The sequence below is a fragment of the Hetaerina americana genome, unplaced genomic scaffold (genome assembly GCF_022747635.1).
Source record: "Hetaerina americana unplaced genomic scaffold, ioHetAmer1.1.p SCAF_6, whole genome shotgun sequence".
NCBI classification, from domain to species: Eukaryota; Metazoa; Arthropoda; class Insecta; order Odonata; family Calopterygidae; genus Hetaerina; species Hetaerina americana.
Window position 1 is genome coordinate 42,568,931 of NW_027287205.1, and position 21,031 is coordinate 42,589,961.

At 40.9% G+C, this 21,031-nt stretch overlaps 1 protein-coding gene and 1 non-coding gene across 3 annotated transcripts; one reads left to right on the forward strand and one right to left on the reverse strand.

The window, feature by feature from the left end:
- Positions 1–16,705: 16,705 nt before the first annotated feature.
- TRNAN-GUU (transfer RNA asparagine (anticodon GUU)) lies at positions 16,706–16,779 on the reverse strand. The gene has a single exon. It is a non-coding gene; the product is annotated as a tRNA-Asn (tRNA).
- A 512-nt stretch (positions 16,780–17,291) lies between these two features.
- On the forward strand, positions 17,292–20,817 carry LOC139695069 (high mobility group protein HMG-I/HMG-Y-like). 2 transcript variants are annotated; one of them, XM_071593690.1, is made up of 4 exons: positions 17,292–17,389; positions 19,359–19,443; positions 19,541–19,675; positions 19,863–20,817. In XM_071593690.1, exons 2-4 carry the CDS (start codon positions 19,375–19,377, stop codon positions 19,989–19,991), a joined length of 333 nt encoding a protein of 110 aa, XP_071449791.1. In that variant the 5' UTR covers positions 17,292–17,389; positions 19,359–19,374; the 3' UTR covers positions 19,992–20,817. The 2 variants fall into 2 exon arrangements, with proteins under 2 accessions (XP_071449791.1, XP_071449792.1); XM_071593691.1 differs by lacking the exon at positions 17,292–17,389 and adding an exon at positions 18,756–19,120.
- The last annotated feature ends 214 nt before the right edge of the window (positions 20,818–21,031 follow it).

Sequence of the window (21,031 nt, forward strand, 5' to 3'; positions counted from 1 at the left end):
CAAACATCATTTAGAATTTCAAGGAATACATAAAATTTGATTCTGTTAGGAACCAACACTTATTTCCTCTTACTCCTCATCTAAATTTAATAAGAGGGTCCTAAATATCAGAACAACATCGTCATCTGTATTCCCAACACATCTTAAAATAGCACTTAAATTCGCATCCCCTTCTTAACTGCTGAATGAATGCATGGTTAACTTTCTAGACGTCGACCCCTTGTTACCCTCTCCTGAAAGAGGTCTCGCCCATTGTTTCTCTGGGGAAACTTACGGGGACTCTTGGAACAATGTTTGGGAGGGGCTGAAAAGAAGCTAGGACAGCTGCTTAAGGCCATACAATTTTTTCCTCGTTCTCAACAGTGCCATTCAACGCCGATTAATGTTAGAGATTATTAACATTAAGTTTAAATTCTCTACAGTACGGAAGCAAGTTCATTATTGCATGAAACTTTGTATATTATCTCTGACTATTATAATATAAAACGGCGTCAACATTGCCAAATTAAACATCTAAATCTACACTAATACCCCGCGATTCATCAAAAATGAGTGTGGCAGGGGGTACGAGCTCTAGGTAGAAAGGGCAAGGGATAACTAAGGAAGGGTGTCTATATTAAAAGAGTTTTTAATTTTCCAGAGACTTTAATTTGCAGTATAACGCATTTCACCGAATTGCGGCATCATCAGGTTATGCCACAAGTCGGTTAAACGCGTTGTACTGTGAAATAGTCTGTGAAAAATTAGAAACTGTTTTAATATCGACATCGTGTCTAAGAACACAAGTGTGACAGGTCTCATGGGGGAATTATGCTGGGAACCACTTGAAGTGCGGAGAGAACAAGCGAGACTCAGACTTTTAGAAAGGTTCAGAACAAACGAGTTTAACATGAGACTGAAGGAATTCTAATGGTCCCACATTACTTAGGTAGATCAGACCACAAAGATAAAATAAGGGAGATAGATTCCAGGACAGATAGGTACAAAAACTCATTCTTTCCCCGAACAATCAGAAATCATAATAGTAAGAAACCGAAGTCACTTCAGAAATATTAAAAACATTGATTTTACAAGTCGAGGCAAAGTTAAACACTGCAAAGCTGTTAGGTATACTTTCAGGTGCATCTGTATGTTAGTTGGTAGTTTGAGTGTTTGCATGTGTGTGGGGTGTAAGTGTTCTTGTATGAATGTATGCCATGTTTTTTTGTGGATGTATGAATTTGTGGTTCTTGCATGCGGTTTTTTTTTCTTTTCTAAATTACGGGTGGTGTCCTAACACCCCCCGCCACACGCCCTTGCGGCGGCTTGCGGGGTATTAAGTAGATGTAGACGTAGATCAAATAATTCCACGAAGTGAAGCCTGAAAGTGTTAAGTATAAAAGGAAGGTTTTTTGAAGGGTGAGGAAAAAGGAAAAAAAATCCACTCTAAATCCATGAAAAGACGTGCATGGTGGTAAAAACCTTTACACTTGTCAGTTGAACACTTAAATTTTAAATAAGTGCCATATTTCACCCACTTGGAAGCTCTCGGGTTCTCTGGCGCACGGAAGTTGATTGCCCTTGACCGACATCTCTCCACTACTTGGGGCGACCCAAGGTTTTTCCACGCTGCTCCGATGGGGTTAAATATTCTGACTAATTTTTTCCCTCTCCTTTGGTTATTGCAGCCTCAAGGTCCCGGTATTCTGAACGTGTGAGTATTCATAAGATAAACGTTTTGTATGAAAGACGCGGGAAAACATGGCGATTAAGAGGAGAAGGCATTGACACTTCTTCAAGTAGGCTCGCTCTGTCGCGACGTGGCCTTCGGATAGAGTCAAGTCCGGTCAAAACTCTGGAGACACTGAAAGGAAATGCCAGTAGTTTGCACATCCATCTCTCCGGATTGAAACGAAATATTCAAGCAAGTAAGATTTAAGCAATGTTTGTCAATGAACTTGGGCACAAAAATACATGCAAGGTAGCTGGATATTATAACATCCTTTCGTCCAAATTGATCTATTACCAAAGATAAAAATAAATTAGTTATTTTTCAGGACTTATTCTTGCGAAAATACAAAAACTAAATTCACACTGTACAGATTATTGGGATTACTATGCAAAGAGAACAAGTTTACTTACGGGACCAAAATCTCATGATGATAGACGTCCTGAAAAATTTATAATTTCCTCTCCTCGAGGTTTCTACGTTGTTTTGAGTCACAGTGGAAGAATATGGAAGTTAGTCAAAAAGAAGCAAGCTTTCATTTAATGGGATGCATGAACATGCGAAGAAAATGACAGTTGTTACTTCGCCGTATTTAGCCACAATTGCAATACACGGCAAGTGTGGTCATATGAGAAAACTATGATACAGAAATGGTATGAGGTAAAAGGAAAATCCGCCAGATTTCAATTTCTTATAAATCTGGAAGATTTTTTCTCATTTTCCAATTCCTGAATTAGCTTCTTCTCTCATGATTACTTGCCGCGAATTATAAATTGGGCCGAACTAAGTTGAGGTATACTTCTCTCTTACCCTTTCATACATAGTGTTTTGTGTTGCATGTTCATGTGGTGGTGGAGTTTCGCATCCTTTTTTGTTGTATCCTGGCTTGCGTGTTGTTGGATGGCTGTCGTGCTGCATCCGGAGGTGCAGTTGTTTGTTGATTTATGGTATGTGTTTGCATGAGTGTTGGATGAAGGGATTTTTGCATGAGTGTGTGCGCTGCTGTGGGTGTAATTTTCCATGTTGTTGTTTTGCATGTGTTATTGTTCCTTTTTACGGTTGGTGACCTAACACCCCCCGCCACAGGCCCTTGCGGCGGCTTGCGGGGTATTATGTAGATGTAGATGTACATTCATACAAAGAAAATGGTTTCGGGTTAGATAGATGACCGTAATCCAGTTGGTCACTTTCTCATTTGTAACTTATTCATTTAATTTATCATTAATTCGAAACCAGCCGTTTTGGGCCTTTGCATCAGATTTTTTAAACATGAAAATATCAACAAGGCAATTACTAAAACCCAAGCCCTATGTGGAGGAAAACGCACCTAGGCTGGAATCGAACCCATGAGCTCTGGGTAAGCATGCGGCGACGGTACACCACCGCCTCTGGGGTCGACAAAATAATAATAAGGTATCATAATATCTTAGTAAAAATGAATGTATCGCAAAAGATAGGAGTGGATTAGAGGGGAAGGCGACATATCCGTAACCTTTACATGTCTGAGTCTGCTGAGGTACAGGTGAAGGATGGAGAGTCGGGATGGGCAATGTTAGGAAGAGAGGTAAAACAAGGGTGTCCTTTGTCACCCTTGCTTTTCAATGTACTAGTATAGTAGAATATGGGAAGGAAATAGTATTACAGGCGTGGGAAGAAGCGTACAGAGAAATGAATGCAGGTGAGAAATTCATTAAATCAGATTGGTTGGCGGATCATTAAGCTTTAGTTTTTCAGCCAAGGGGTTTTAATGGCTAAGTGCATCGGAAAGTCAGATAGGTAGTAGGATAGCTATGGAGTGAGAATAAATGTTAACAAAACAAAGGTTGAGGGGTTTCCGAGAGAAATGAAATGTAATTTCGAGAGTAATTAAAAGAGAAATGCTAAGTTAAATATTAAAATGTGAGTAAATAAACATGAGCAGGCAGAGCAGTTAATGTATCTTGGAAGTGTCCTGAACCAAAATGTTCGAACAAGTAGCGACATAAGGCGAAGAATTGCAATAGGCAAAGAAGCTTCAACTAGGAGGAAGGAATTGATGAGAGGGACATTGAGGAAGGGTGCTTAGAAAAGGCTCGTTAAAACTTTGACATGGCGAATGGTTTTGTGCGGCCCGGAAATATTGTCGTTGAAGCAAGTTGATAGGCGTAGATAGTAGGCTTTTGAGATGTAGGTTTGGATTAGGATGGAAAAGGTGAAATGAATATAAAGGAAAACAAACGAGGAAATGTTAGAAAAGGTGGGGGAGGAGAGGGGATAGCTGGGAGAAATTCAAAAGAGCCAGGAAAAATATATGGCGTTTGATTGTGAATGGTACATCAATGTTGACGTCTGATAGATGGGAGAACGTAAGACAAGCGAGGAAGGAGTCGGAAAAGGATATCCGGAATGCAATCAATCACCCCAAAGGTAGATGAAAAGATATAACTAATCTTGAGGTAAAATAATGAAACACAGAGTTCTCCATTTTCGCAATATGTACAGTCATGTCTTTTTGTCTTCACTTTCCATCTTAATCTTCCGAATCACAGGTTTTAAACAGATTCAAAGAGCATTTATAATGTTAACCTTTCATTGACAGCTTGCTATGATCAGTTTACTTGCTTTTTTGTTGTCTTGCTTACTATGATCAGTTTAGAGAGCAGCATCTCGATTTACTTTCGCCTCTTGTTTCCAAAATTAACTCAACAGCATTGTCTGCTTTAATTTATCCTTAAACACCTATACCCCCATGCCCTATGCAATCTCTCCGATGGTAAATTTAGACCCACAATTTCACCATTGTTCTCTTTGATCTTTGTACAGGGTGGGGCAAAATCCTTTTAAAAGGGCATCCTTATACTTAATTTTTTTGCTTTTGAAAACAGGAAGTCATGTTGTAAATGTATACGTCCCATGTTTCATTCTTTATTATATGTACCGCTATACATAAGCCACATTTCTGGATGAGGAAAATTTATTGAAATAAATAATTGCGTACCATAAAGATAACATTTGGCGAATAATTTGCGAAAGATTTCGCCCACCTTCTGAAAAGTACAATCAGACTGAATAAAAAAATGGCGACTGACCTATAACCTATATTGATGATGTTTTTTTTATCCTCTATATTTTAATTTTGACCCACTTTGAGTGGTTTCCTTCGGTTCGCTTATCACTTCATCAGACCAAAATACCTATAATCCCTATCAAATAATCTTTCGCCACACATTCGAGACCACACGAATGAGAAACATGAATTACGAACACTTAATTAGTAACAACTCTAAAGGTAGGCGACCCAAATACCTCCCACAACCCGACCTAGGGGAGGCTTGCAGGGTAAGATGTAAATGTTGCCACTAGTGGAAAACAATGTCTAAACCCCAAGACTTCGCTTGATTATTAATGTGCGACTTTCATTCACTACCTATGGACTTGTAACTCCACAAAAAGTCTCGTCCCGTCAATTTCACTTTATTCATGAACATAACAGTCATTCCCTTTGGTACACATTCAATGACGCATGAACGAGGACTTTTTTCTAGCGATAGGACCTTAGAAAAAACATAATGGGGCTGGGACCACACGGATCTGACCTCCAGGGAATTTCCGCTGCGATCTCGTCGCGGTGGCTGAGTGACGATATGTCTAGTAGCATGTTACGCATTCAAGTACGCTCCACACATAGTGGCCGTTTGGATCGGAAGGAAAGGCGCGTATTATGATACGAAAATGGGAGGTGGCAAGTAGATGGTGGGGAGAAATCCAATGGAATCAAAACTTAACGGCCATCCTACGAAAATGAGTGTTGTATTTGAACTTCTCTTTAACCGGCACACGAGGGGGAAGGGGAATAGGAAATATTTATAAAATCCTTCCAGATTGTCTGTCGCCACCTCAGGATATCCCTCAGCACGAGGGCTGAAGAGTCAAGTAAAACTCGAACCTACGTGCTTTGTATCCTACCTACGACCGGAGAGCGTCGATTTTAACACGTCAGTAAAGAAAGCGTTTTCTTCAGCCAATCAGAGATTGACTTAAACTGCTCTAACCCTAGAGAGAGGATGCACATCCTGACGACCGGCCACACTCCTTGTTGAAAACTGGTCAGGGGCAACGCCCTCCCCCTCCCTGCAATGACTTGTAATCTCGCACCTACTTCCCGCCTAAAGACCCCGTCCTCCCCTTAAAATACTATTAAAAATCGAACCCTGTGCCTCCGGAAGAGAATACACTTCACGTTGAAGCCACTTGGGTAGTTTTGCCTGACCCATGGCGCACGGCGGCGAGGAATGAATGCCGCCCCCTCTCTCCCCGTACCAGCACTGTATGTACTCGCCCGGTTTGTACGTCGACGGAGGACGTCACGAAAGCTCTGCGCGCGCACGTCCCTTCCCCCGCGGATGGAGTACTTCATCCCCCTATCGTTCCCCCTCCCATCCGCTTTCTTCGCAAAGTGTGGAGCTGAATTAGGGTGGGGGAGCGAGTGAAGGAGAAATGAAATCCGGCCAACCCTCCTCCCCCGCTTCCCGAAAGCTAAGCCTACGTGCCAGCCACCCCGTCAGAACACAAGAGCTCCAGCGCTATTCTCCCAGTCTCCCTCACTCGCATCGTCAACACAACCGACAACACCCTCCTCCCCTACGCACCCCTCCCCTCTCGACGCTATCTCGCACCGAGCATCCCCGCAACGAGCATCCCTCTCTCCCCTTCCTCCGATCCCCCTCATCTCATATGAGTTCCTCTCACTCCCCGGCGACCCCTCTCCAGACAGAACCCCTTCCCGCCATTCCCATCCCCCCCGCCGTCGGCAACCTTCCCCCGCACCCGGCAGCAGTCAGCGACCCCCAGGGCCACGCGGAGGCCTCCACCAGGCTCCATTGCAGCCGAACCCTTCGGAGCTGGTGGCAGTGGGATTCGTTGATTCCGGCCCGAGTACGGGACGGAGGAGCAGCGTGTATGCATGTAGCTTGGAGAGGGGGACAGGATGGGTGTAAAGAGAAGGGAGAGATAGAGAGAGCTTTGGCCTGGAGTAGTGTACCGAATTTCGGCCGTCAAGAGAGAGAAAAAACATGGACGGCGCATGCGCGCGAGTCTCCACGAAATCTCCGGCGAAAGGAGAGGAAGGGAGGCCGGAACAGGCTAATGTATACACATTGGTACACACGCACACACTCACGAAAGCGGGACATGAGATATAAATGTCCCTCCCCCACCCTTCCTCAGCATCTCCCTTCCCTTCTCCCCTTTTTCCTTCCACGTAAAGCACCACCGCACACCAAAACACCGCTCAGACCTCCCTCTTAACACCGCACTTTCTTCCCTTCGCGCCTTTCTTTTTTCTTCGAGCTATGACCACCGTGAAAAAATACCCATCTTCTATCTCCTCCCCCTCTCCTCACTCCCCTTCCTCGGAGGTAAAGGGGAGGGTCGCGTCTCACTGCTGTGAGGCGGTCGTGCATTTTATTAAGAAGCGGCGGAGGCTCAACGCTCGTAGTCGAGCTTGGACGTCTAGCGACGTTCGAATTTGAGCATCGCAGCACGACTGTCAAGTATTGCAAAATTCGCGATGTAAAACCGATGTCATTGTATTCACGTATCAGCGGTTACGTCAAAATACTGCGGCCGAAAGGAAATTTTTCACAGCGCGTCTATTTTGCGCCCCTACCATGCGGACGTTTTGCTGGGGATATCGATATAACAAATGCGATATCGAAATGCTCGGTCGTACTCTCTCTGTACCCTTGTCATGTGGACAGACTGTCTTCAACCCGGAGTCGGGTCAGATGTTTGAGAGATTATCTACCCTGGGTTAGTCCTCATTGCCTCATGAGGTTCCTCAACAGTATACGTGGAAAAATCGCTTGGGTTTTTGTCAGGGGTGACCATAGGTATCGTCCAAATTTCAACCCGCGACTCTCGGGCTGGCAAACGAACGTTCTACCGAATGTTTTTCCCGCGCTAGTCCCCACGAAAGTATTTCATTTTACATCCGAAGTTCGATTTTGAGAATGAAGCATCGCATCACCAATATTGATTACAATGAATTGCTTGGTGGTTTCACGTTAGCAGTGCGACATTGTATAAGCATCGAATATCGCCGTCGATGTATTGCAATATCGCACAGCCCCTAAGCCCGGTATAGCGTGGCTCGGGAGGACGTCAGCGGGGGAGGGGGGGGGGATGACGGGATTTTGCACCCCCTGGGATCGATGGGGGATGGGGACGGAGTGGAGGTTTACCCCCACCCAACTCTTTTCTACTTCTCCGTTTGCGAGAGCTGGGTACACGCATTTTGATCCCCATAATAGGACTCGTGGATAGCGCGGGGCGTAGCATGTACGTACGGTCGAGATGACCGATGCATACCTGTACATGTACTCGGCACCACCCCGACTCGATGCTACCAACTCGATATTTTTCGCATCGCATTGAACATCTCCCAGGTTTCGCACACGTTGATGACATAGGGTCGATACTTGATTTGATGGGGGAAACAAAAAGAATAGAGCGGAGTAAAATTGAGATTCCAAGGAAATTATTTCCTCTCACCTACACCAAAACCCCACGCTACAAATAAACCCATATTCAATCCCGTATTATCTCTAACTATGTAAATATTGGTGGATTTACCAATCAAATAAGTTTTCCTTGGTTAAATATAAAGTTCTATTTATTTTTTTAAGAGTCACATTAAATAAATCATTTTGAAATAAACAGAATAAATAATCGTGGAAGTGGCAAGCAGGTAAGGCGTACGTATTCCGATGAAGAGCACAACGGTGAGATTCTCGGTTCGGAAAACTGAAGGTGCGAGGTTCAATTTCCAGCTCAGAAACCTGTTTGGTTTTCAGTCTTATTCCTTTCACTATACCAATTACCATCGTGTTTCTAATTTCATGTTTTATCTATCCTTTGCTATGTCCTTAAGAAATTGTTTCCCCTCTTGCGCGAATTTTCGTATGAATGAGTGGGCAAGGCTAGAAGTCAAAGGGCGGCGCCATTACCATCAACAGACTACGCGTGTGCAAATTAAAAGGACATTTATCTTTGAGAAATGGGCCCCGGGATCGTCAAGGGAATAAAAAACCTAGTAGTAGGTGAGATTGTCTGTAGTAATGAGAACTAAGGACGTTCTGCGCGAGTTCTGTGATAAACACTTCCCATCCTATACCTAAGTACCTCCAGTGGAGACCGACAGACCTACGTATTAGAGCATGGAAAAGGCTTGCGTTTATTCCATAGAAGCACAGTCCCGTCCTGGTAAAGCACACCCGACACCCCCCTCCTCACATCTTCCCTCGCTCCACTACGCGATTGGGGGAGGCCCAGTGTCCCTCTCTCATTGGGAAGGGGTCTCTGTGCTCAGAGATGGGGGAGGGGTGAGATGGTCGACCCACTCCGATCGTCCCCAGGTTAGCCGCGTGGTCAAGGTGTCAGCGCATCTGTCAAAGCAGCGGCAAGCCGTCTGTTCCCAAGTTAGTGAAAACAGCTCGATGACGGATATCAGCGCGCTAACCACCCAATTCCAAACCTTGGCGAAAGAGAAATTATTCCGACGTCTTTTGATGAACAATATCATTTTTATTATCAAGATAAGGGGGATAATGCCGCAACATATCTGGTTAAAAGTTTGATCGAGCTAGCAAGTTTTGCGTGGATAATGCAATTGATGGTATTTTACAGAATGGGGTAGACATCGAATTCACACACGGGCTGACCGTTGTTAACCTCACCTGACACAACATAACGTGACACTCTGTACTACTATTAAGTCCTTCTACAATTCCACACATTTTCTGCTTATCTCGATACAAACTGATGAATAAAAACGTATTGTGCCGATCATTTTTCATTCATAAAATATGAAATCCCATTTATTTTCGGAAGCTGCATAAAAAAATATTGAAACGAAAATAACTTAAATATTTTATCAGTATAATCATTTCACAACAAGATATTGATTTTACCAATAAAATGATTTAACATGTCAAACATTACTGATTACCCTGACAGTTTTTCAAAGGTTGCAGGATTTAAATTAAAGTCCTTAATACAATCAGACAAGTTGGGTGCGACCTTTTCCGTCATATTTAAATTATTTTTAATGATTATAAAAGGCCTAGGATAATTAGGACTGTTCGAATTATGTGATTTAAGCGATGAAGGAAAATAGGAGTAAAGTGAAATTCAGAATTTTGGAGATAGCAAGTCGCTGATAATGATGACAGACTTGGAACTGCTTTTCATTAGTTCGAATACAAATATTGGCAGTGAATGATGCTAATAAGGCACTGGAAATCTTAAAAGATGTTGAAAACATTGTGGAAATAAATATAAATGAAAAAATTATTTAGTGTGTGTAGGGGCATATAATTGACGATTTTTAAATATGCATTAGGATTCATAATAATTTCATCGAAATTTCCAGAAAAATATGGACGGTCTGATCAATAATGAATGCAAGTCAATGGTAGTAATGAAGGGGATAGGAATAAAGGTTAGGATTTTTTATCTCTTTATCATCATTTTATTTATTAATAAAGTTAGAACACATTTCTTAATATTCCCTGGGAATCCTCCACTTATTTAGCTGATGAAAATATGACGTTATGTCAATAAAAAGCGCGCGTTATAAATCAGAAATGCTGTCCCCTCATTCCATTGCAAATGGTGATTCTACTTTATTGAATAATAGCATCTTCATTAATTCCGTAATTAATCTGTTAATCTTAAATTATTTTATCGACATTTTGCGTTCATTGATTCTCAAGAATGTAAGGGAGGATGGGTTCCTGATTAATGTGATGTAATGGTGGAAATAACTCCTAAAGCTAACATCACATAGGCAACATTATGACTATATCCTGCAAAAACTCAGCCTGAGGGGTACGCAACGAGGAAGGTTAAGTCCTGAGTAAGCTGCCATCAGCTGGGATTTAGGCTGCCCTTACATACAAAATATATCTCAATGTCACCATGAATTGATTTAATTCAATGAAAAACAAAACGAAAAATACTTAAATTTCGTATTGAAAAATGAACCTACACGTGTTGCAACACGACGTGCGAACCAGTATTCCCAATATTTACAGAAAGAAATGTTCGAGGTAAGTGGGCATTTACCATTGCTGTTCTGGGATAGGGGTTTGGGGCATGGTAGTCCAGTGGGTCGGACTCTGTGCTACTAACCGGAGGACCAGGGTTTGATTGCAGGTGTCACCTCTTGGCACTTCAAGCTTCATCCAAGTATGATTTTTTAAGTACCCTGCGTGCCAGCACTAGGGTGTGTGGCAGGGGGTGAATACACACCCAAACTAGGCGTGTATTCCCATTTTCCAGGAACCAGATATTCCTGGGAAACTAAATGCGGCATAGGGAAAGGCACTGCCCCTCCCCACCCTGATGTGGATTGTACACGCCGTTGAGCTTAGTATTATCGAGTGCCATCCTCACATATCAAATCAACCTTTGGGTCGATAACTGTGGTAGCATAGGTTTCTTCGTGTGTTTCGTTCATTAATACTCCAAATCTTCAACTTAATGGTGGAGGACGGTATCTAAGTTTATACTAATATCACTTGAAGCATGTCATAAGAACAGCTGTTAAGTGTCTCAATAAAAATGTTAGGCAGAATAGTTGATTCAAACTAGGCTACTTTTTGTAAATATTAAGCATTTGTGAAAGCTTCCGCGGAATAATGTTAGTGAATATATTTATTTTCGGGATTTCATTCGCATATAATATCTAATAAAACAATAGTTTCGTCGGGGTTGGCCCCTTCGCCAGAAGAAACTGCTGTTTTTATAAACATAAGCGGATGGTATCCCGAAAATAAATATACGAGTTAAAATTGTTAAATTATTAAAATAGTTAAAATAGAAAATTGTTAGATTGGGTGGTTTGAGGCGTCACTCTGTGAAATCGATTCATGCTAAGGAAGAAAATACTTGGTTTCACACAACCTAAGTTTACCATGGACTGCTGTATCCTGGCTTGCGTGTTGTTGGATGGCTTTCGTGCTGCATCCTGGGGTGCAGGTTTTTGTTGGTTTGTGGTATGTGTGTTTGCACGAGTGTTGGATGAAGGGATTTTTGCATGCGTGTGTGCGCTACTGTGGGTGTAATTTTCCATAATGTTGTTTTGCATGTGGTATTGTTCCTTTTTAAGGTTGGTGACCTAACATCCCCCGCCACACGCCCTTGCGGCGGCTCACGGGGTATTGTGTGGATGTAGAAGTATCCCCATGTCACTACAAAACACTAAACAAAGAACTTTAAACGATACAAACAAAAATTATAAATAATGGCTTCCGCTCCGAATTAGTTCAAAAATTGTATCAGAATTAATTAGAAAAACTAGCATTTGAATCCATATTTAGCCTCACCCCCAAAAATGGCATAGCCAAATCGAAAAAAATTCTCTTTCTGGGTAATTTGTCCCATCTAGTAACCGAAAACTTTCCTAAGGACAGCACAAAACCAGCCACCTATAATGGAGGCAACTTATGTAATCTCATTTCCAACAGCAAGGACAAAATTGACTGCGCTGCGAGGGTTCTGCCATTGACATTGAACAAACAACGAGGACATTCCGAGAACGAGTGAAAGAACATTATGCCTGTTTTAAAAACTAAAATCAAACCTCCCATTTTTCTAATTGAGAGGTTAAGATCTACTAGATAAAAGCCACACAAGTGACTTTATTCCTGAAATTATAATTTTCGAGAGAGGATTTCCACATCTACGTACACGAAAACACCCCGCGATCCACCAAAAAGGTGTGTGGCAGGTGTGCAACCACCTGGAGGAAAGGGTGACGGATAAGTAAGGGGAAGGGTGTTTAAAGGGTTAGGAAAAGGGAAGTCCACTCGAAGTCCCTGAAAAGACTTGTATTACGGTGAAAACCCAAATAGATTAAGGTTAGATGCCTTGGAACATAAAGAAACTCGCAGGAATGTTCAAGGTTAGGGTTAATTGGTTAATGGCTTGATGCACTCTTCCTACTACCCCCTCCTAGACCTCCCGCTGCTCCACAGACCTTCTCCTACCTGACGTCACACCCACAATTGCCTGCCCTCTTTCCCCGATTTGTAAGCATAGTATTTATAGCAACGGGCTATGAGTTTCACCTGATGATGACTTTGGTGGTGTGTATTAAAGAACAAAATATTTCTTTCCAAATAAGGTAAAATTCCGACCATATCTTTGATATGGTGTAGGTCTATCGCATAAATGGTTGTGGTTAATTTTTCTTCCCTCCTTTTCCTACACCAAAGAACAATTTTAGTGGGTGAAATTAACACTATTTTTGGATTAAGTTTTCATCCAGCATGTTTATACGTACATTTGCACATTTTTCGCGGTTTTGCAAATGTTTTTTTCCCTCATCCTCACATATCCCTTACCCATCCCACCTGTGCTTGCACCTCCTGTTACACACATTTTTTGGAGGATCGCGGGGTATTCATGCTGATGTAGAAATAGAGATTGAAGATGGACCCTTCATTTTGCTATATTTTTTGTATATATAATATATAGTTACTGTAGTACTTTCCCCATGCCACATACCCCAGCGGTGGCTTGCAGGGTACTAAAATAAAAAATAAGTAATAAGTATTCTTAGATAGCGGAACGAACAATTAGTGCTCGACCGTGTTGCGAGTCGATTGTATGTGAAGGAACTGTTTCTCTTCTACATCTACATCTACATAATACCCCGCAAGCCGCCGCAAGGGCGTGTGGCGGGGGGTGTTAGGTCACCAACCGTAAAAACGAAAAATACCACATGCAAAAAACAACACGGAAAATTACACCCCAGCAGCGCACACACTCATGCAAAACTCCCTCCATCCAATACTCATGCAAACACATACACCGCAAAAAAACACAAAAAACTGCACCCCTGCTCTTATTACCATGGCTTCTGTGCTGGAGGCTGCTTCTGGTCTTGTGGCCCAGTAATTAAGAAACACATACTAAAAAATATCAAAGGCAGTTTCAAATGTTGCTGCTTCCATTGATTTAATTTGCTATAATTTTTGCTGAATATCGACAAAATATTTCTATCTAGAATTTCCTTGGTCTAGGCGAATCCAGATTACCATACAATTGTCATAAGCATGACCTCTGCTCCAATTTCTTAGGCTTCCTTGATCAATTTGAATGCTTATTGCAAAATGGCACATATTTGTGTAAGTAATTAGGAAACACATAAAATTTGTTGTCTCAGGCGTAACTTTATGAAATTCGCATAACATATTGAAAGGAAATGAAATAATTTACTTTATATATAATAATGTAATTCCACACACTTTATTTAAAAAAATGTGGACAGGTTCAGATAGGCAACTAGATCAGTTTCTAGCATATCTAAATTATATCAATTTTAATGTACAATTCACGTGTGAAAAAGAGGAAAAAGGTTCCCTGAATTTCCTCGACCTATCCATTTTTAAAGACAAATACGGGTTACAGTATTCCATTTTTAGGAAGGAAATGAATACGGACCAATTAATTAATTCCTCTTCAAGGCATTGCTTCACCCAAAAGCTTTCGGCATTTCATGCAATGATCCACCGTTTAATCGCTATCCCTATGTCAAAATTCAATGTACATAAGGAACTTAATATAATTAAAACGTTAGCAGTAAACAGTGGTTATTCAAAAGTCCTATTAATAAACTTTACCGGAATAAACTTACGAAAATAGCCTGAAGCCAGATTTACAATCCCGAACATTTAAAATATCCCACTGTCAAATGGCGAAGAATACTATATCTAGGGGCTAATTCTCAACAATTAATTATAATTTTTCCTAAAGAAAAAATTATATATGCCTTTTACAGTGGTTCATGCCTTAAGAATCTGATCTCTCACACTAAAGACAAAGTCCCCAAAAACGAGAGGAGTGGAGTGTATGAGTTAAAGTGCTCAGATTGTAGCACGAAGATTATTGGGCAAACAGGACGAAAATTTAAGGAAAGAATTAAAGAACACTAAACATATGTAAACAATAAGAACATAACATCCCTATTTGCAAAGAACCTCATCGAAAGTGACCACAAAAGTGACTTTGTGTGCAAAAATTATTCATTTTGAAAATAAAGGTCAAAGGTTCGATGCTTTGGAACAGTTAGAAACTTTGAAATGTGTCCGTTGGAAAGATGAACTTGCCAACGAAATTTTGTATCCCTCCCACTCCCCACTCCTAGACCTACCACTCTTCTAAGTCAAAAGATGTAATTCTCTTTTCTTCCCAGCTACATTGTCACCTTTTTACTCCTCCAACCTCCCTCTCTGACCAACCCCCCTCCTATGATCAGAAGATATACATAGCAAGTTTGCTTCTATGAGGCCCACCTGATGATGACGTTCAACGTCGAAACCTGGGTCGTGTTTTTTTAAATAAAGTTTGTGAAATTACAAAGTAAATTATTTCATTTTATTTCAATGGGAAACATACTAGAAAATATCAATTCTTAGAGAAAATCTGGAAGAAACAACTGCAAAATTCATTAGATTCAAAGTCCGCTTTTCTCTTGACCCAGCGCTATCCAATGCTTAAAAATTCCAAGAGCAAGTAACAGGAAAAATGTTAACTGTACAGCATGGCATGTGGACAGAGGAAATAACTAAGAACACTGGTAAACATGCATGAACGAGTGAGAGAAAACTTTCTCCATATCGACGCAGTTTTCACGTGTAAATACAGAAAATGTGATTCGCTAAAAAAATCAAAGCTATGATTTCCCACATATCGTACGATTACCTGTTTATATTAGTAGACAATTTGGAAAACCGTATCTCCATATGTATTCTGCCTACATTGCATAGGCTAGGAAGGTGCCAATCTAAAAAATAAAAATCTACTTATTTCTTTAGAAAAATTCGATGCCTTAATATTGGCTTAAAATGCTCTATTTCGATATTGATTCCGATTATTCTTGAGATACACTAATTCTGACTGTTATAAAGAAGGAATTCTTTTATATAATAATGTTATTTCCTATCCTGAAAGGCTCAAACTTAAGGGTTGTTTCATTTTATACGGATTGATGGGTCAAGGCACGCATTACTTAGAGAATTCTCAAAGTGAACGATGAGTGAGGAGAAAAAAAGAGTGGAAAAGGGGGAGGCTTGGAATTTTTACATATATAAAGACAGGAAGAAACTACGAAGAATAAAAGAAAATAGAAGATTACCAGTAGATAAATGACGACACATTTAGAGAAGAAGGTCACTGAATATCAGATATCACTCACTAAGCAGGGAACATATTCACCAGCAGACCATGTAATATAGGTTAACAGAATATACATACATATAAGGATGCGATGGGTATTTAGAGCCACGGTAAAATTGAATATCAAGCACGTGAATTGCTTGTTTCACTAGCTTTTCTTCAAAAAAGGTTGTGATTATTTGGTGATTTCATTAGAGCAAAAATGAAGAGTCATTTGGGGAAGGGGGTAATGGATTAGACGCAGGGCAAATGCTTCAGTCTTAATTCTGCGAGACGGAGATCAACCATTTGCCACTTACTAATTAATTTTCACATTTTGAGCGTGGGGTGCAAATTAAACTTTCCCCTGAGTGCAAAGTCGACTCTCGCGGCAGAACCAGCGGAAAATAAACACACCGCTGGTATACATCACATATTTTTAACTGACAGCCCGGGAACACCGAAAGAGTGGCATTGCTTATGAATCTCATTTTAGGGATGAACTTAAGATTTTTTGCATGCACAATTTACCTGACCCAGTGGAAATCTGAGGAAAATTCAGCCACAAAAATACGATCCCTATTGTACTTCAGACTCAAACTCCGAGCGAACATTGCCAACAAAATTCGATATTCGAAGTAGCCGATTGTTGGTATGGCAGGCAAATGACAGTGCAATTACCGAAAACAACGATCAACTACGCAAAAACTGTTACAAAAGGCACTAAAATGTACAACAAAATAATTACTGTTCAATATCGAGCAAAATGTTCATAAAAGTAGAAGAAAAAAAGTTCGCCCCCGGGTGGGCTCGAACCACCAACCTTTCGGTTAACAGCCGAACGCGCTAGCCGATTGCGCCACGGAGGCGGTGTTGAGGAGAGTGATCAAACATGAACATATTCATCTTATTCCAATGAAAATATCGCTGTGTTCTTAGGGCTTAATTTATTATGAGTTTAATTTATTGTTACGTTTGCTGACTGGGAGATTAGTTCCATCATCATCCGGTGGATTTTAGGTTTCAGACTTGAAGGCACGTGAGAAATTTAATGTTAAATTTACCGGCTTGCATCCTCTCTGGCTCCGGCAGCCAGAGCGGATTATTAAAAATACGGCAATAAATTAGTACTGTAATTGGAATGAAAATACGTGTAGTTTTCTTACCATTATCTGGGAAATGGTCGAGTAAAATTTATAATAAGGAACTTCACCATTTTATTACAAAAAATTATTCGAAAAAATATCACAAAATCGTTGTTCTGTAGCACAATCACGAAAAGGGGAAGGTGGACGGAGAGGGGAATGTATCCCCTTGGCCGCTTTTCATTGGCTGAAGCTCTTTCAAATTTTGAATTAGGGAAAGGCTACCCGACGCTCTCTGGAGTCACGCGCTGACACTACAGACGCGAAACAGCCAGAGGGACGGTGCGTTCGCTGTGAGGAAGTGCACCGCTACGTTATTCTCCTTAAATCAAAGGTAGTACCGTCTTTTAATTAGTATGTGGTTAAAAATATTGTAAGGTTGTTATTTTGTAATTTTTTCATGCCTATGCTTTGTTTCTTAGCTGGTAAATACGTTAAAACATGTATAAATCATTCATTAGAGTCTCAAGCCTGGGGAATGCATACATGGCGTCTTACCGGGTCCTTCAGGAACACGGAGACTAATTCCCAAATCTATTATTGGAATTCTACGAGATGTTGGGCCCTATCGCTAGTGATTTTCCACTCATTCCAGCCAATAATTTTAACTCTTTCGATAAAAAATTAGTGGATGGGCCTGCATTGAATATTCTATTAATAGAAAAATACATTGTGGAGCATTTTAGTTAGGCGTGATCCAATCCATTTGAAAATGGCGGGCGCGCAATATTGTTTGACGCTGCTCCGTGTAGTGTAGTTACAAAAAATATTTACTTCGTAGTTGCTTTAGTGTACTGGCGAAAAATTGTCGTGCCTTATTGCTTCTTGATGTCGTAAGTAAACAGTGGCGGTAATTATTTTTAGGAAAGGGAGATAAGTTGTACATTGAGGTGTGAAAACTTAATAATGGGATTACGGTTTGGTTAATTACAGAAAGGCTTATGGTATCAATTTATTTATCTGGGATGTGGTTAAACCAAATACCAGTTAATTTTGAAATTTTCTTAAGAATTCTGTACCCGGTATTTTTTAATAATGCCAGAAGTTAAACCATTTTCTGATTTACTTTTTGTTGAAATTACTTAAACCTAATAGAAATTGATTTTTAGATCTGCAAAGATATCGTAATTTTTGTTTTCCTCCTAACATATGCGACCTCTGAAGTAAAGTGAAAGTTGTAACTGGTTAAATTATAGAGTGGCTGTTCAATAATTTTATATCACTTTCCTTCGCGGGACCTGTAGTGGACAATTTCATGTTATATTCTCTGTACCATATGTAAAGTGGCAGCCATTGAAACTTTTTAAGTATGCTCAGTTTGGCCCTGCTAACAGCAACCGACGAGAAAGACTGCTTCCTCGAGATATTGCTTTCGACCGAACAATTCGTCAGATGTGACCTTTGTAAGGCATACGGAAAATCCTTTCTGCCCTGTGTTACAGCAGCAGGATTTAGGAAAACTCAAATGCTACGAGGGTGTTTCAAAGTTGTCATGGTTTTTCTTCGCATTATTTATACCATGTTTTACGGGTATTAGTTATCAATGAAGTCGCAAAAGTCAATTGCCATTATATCCATGTTTACATTACGCGCGCATATATTACCAGCAGATAGCGTCATGTGTGCTTGTCATTGAGGCGCGTGACATCTCGCAGTCAGTCAGTGGCAGCCAGTGCAAGATGGCGGGTATTTTGCATGAGTATACCCGAGAAGAACAGCGCGCGTTAGTGCGGTTTTTGTGGGCCAAAGGATTGTCCACGGAAGAAATACGTCGCGAAATGCATCCCGTGTATGGTGACAACTGTTTATCGCGGAAAGCTGTCTTCAATTGGATCCAGGTGTTTGACAAGGGAAGGCAAAACATAAGAGATCGGGAGCGTCCTGGTCGTCCCGCGGCGGTGTCAACAGATGCCACAGTACAGCGTGTAGAACAAACAATTCGTAATAACCGGCGTGTGACGATCGATGACGTAACGCGAGTTGTTGGTTGTTCACATGGATTCGCTTACAACCTCATGAATGAGCATTTGAAGTTTCCTAAAGTTTGTGCATAGTGGGTGCCCCGGTCAGTTGCGAGTTATTTAATGACCTAACCTCGAACTTAGTTGCATTGCCAGCATAATGTAATGTGGTTGTGGGTGATAATTACACATCAGTTTACTTACTATAGCGCGGCGGATCTATCCGCTCCATCAATTTTGCCTACATTAGTTCCCCGCTAAACGATTATAACATGCATTGGCGATGTTGTAGAGCCACCTGAAGGCTATATTTCGTTAATTTACGATTTTACTTTTTTCCAGATCTTGTACCTCAGAGATGGCAGATGATAATGTAGCAGTTTCTGAGAAGAAGAGGGGCCGCCCTTCCAAGGCCGTAGAAGCCAAGGTAAAAGCATCGTAGACGTATTAGAATCTTTTGTTATTTCGGAATAGCATTTCCCATTAGGACATTTTAACGATCTTCGTTTATTAATTTATTTCAGGAGGTCCCGAAAAAGGCGGAAAAACGTGGGAAACCGGCTGATGATAAGAAAAATACTGTATCGTCAGAGACTCCCGCCAAGAGAGGACGCGGTCGTCCCAAGGGTTCCGGGAAGAAGGGGAAGGCAAAAACCAAGGTAGGTTGTATTTTCTATTCCTCGTGTAATTCAAAACTTATTTGTAACTCGCTAACCATAAAATTATTCATCAGATATGGATCTGATAACTAAAGGCCGAACCTAATGGCGTAATACATTTTAAGAAGATTTCGTTTCGAGGTATTCATTGGAAACTACTGATGCTATTTATTTTTCTGTCGCGCAGAAGACCACGGGTGTTGGTGGCAGGGGAAGAGGGAGGCCAAAGAAGGAAGAAAAAGTAGAAAAGGCTGCCGCTGAATCTTCCGGAGGAGATGATGAGGATGACGACGATGACGATGAGGAAATCAAGTAAGCAAGGCCGTGTCCTTGTATGTGAAGATTTTTGGAGATTCCTGACAGTCTGCCGCAAGTGATTGTGTTGAAAATATTGGCTTTGGATTGATGAAAGATATACAGAAAAAACAGTGACTGAGCAGAACTAGGTTTTCAGTGCCAGAATAAAAAAGTGACATGTGTAGGTGCACGAACTGGTGGTTTACAGGATTTTTTTAAAATATATCAGTTGGAGTCATGAGGAGCAACTGTCGTTCAGAAATAAAGAACAAAGTAACGCGTTTTTAAAAAATCATTCCTTGTTCGGGAGTAAAATTGAAAGTACAAAGTAATACGAAAGTCCAATTTCCTGCATATTCCTACTCTTTTTCAGTGCTCGTGTACATAACATTTCCGGAGCATTATTGAAAAGCGATAGTCATTGTGAACCTATGAAATTCATTGCGGCTACAATGTTGGGAAAATAAAACGGAGTCCAACTCACAAATGGTAGCCACAATCACAGTACAAAGTGTAATTTTCTTCAGAGACTGCTTAAAGGAACTGCTCCAGAGAATCTCGAATCCAAACCTTACGGGGCCCTACTACAAGGTTTTAAGGACTACATTTTAGTGCATCGTCGAGGTTAGACGTGACTTGAAGTGAAGTTATGTCAGCCGTTTTGTCTGGCCTTTCCTTTAGTTTTTGTGTCATGAATTGGCATCATTTTCATGTGTTTTCATTGTGTAAGTGTTCAATTAAAAGATGTCTGATTTACATGCTCTATGAATTACGTACAAGAATGTATAGCAGTGATTCTAAAGAAAGTGAAGATGTAATAGAGCATTTCCACTAAATGAATAAATAGTAGCTGAAATTTATGTATTTCTTTTAACCCCTTATTTTGCCTTGTTTACTGCGGTGGGATGAAAGCATGATGCATTCATCGTCGAGATTCGAGACGAACCATTTGGCAGGTGCCGTAACTCATTGCAGATGTATTTAATTTCTACCTCATTGCGAAAAACACTGGCACCCGATTGCAATGCTTCCCATAAGTGTCGCCATGACGCTCATTCA

Bases quoted from the DNA above. Each gene is read 5' to 3' on its own strand.
- LOC139695069 (XM_071593690.1), top strand. From the start codon at position 19,375: ATGGCAGATGATAATGTAGCAGTTTCTGAGAAGAAGAGGGGCCGCCCT. The intron at 19,444-19,540 runs GTAAAAGCATCG...AATTTATTTCAG, and splicing joins CCAAGGCCGTAGAAGCCAAG to GAGGTCCCGAAAAAGGCGGA. The intron at 19,676-19,862 runs GTAGGTTGTATT...TCTGTCGCGCAG, and splicing joins AGGGGAAGGCAAAAACCAAG to AAGACCACGGGTGTTGGTGG.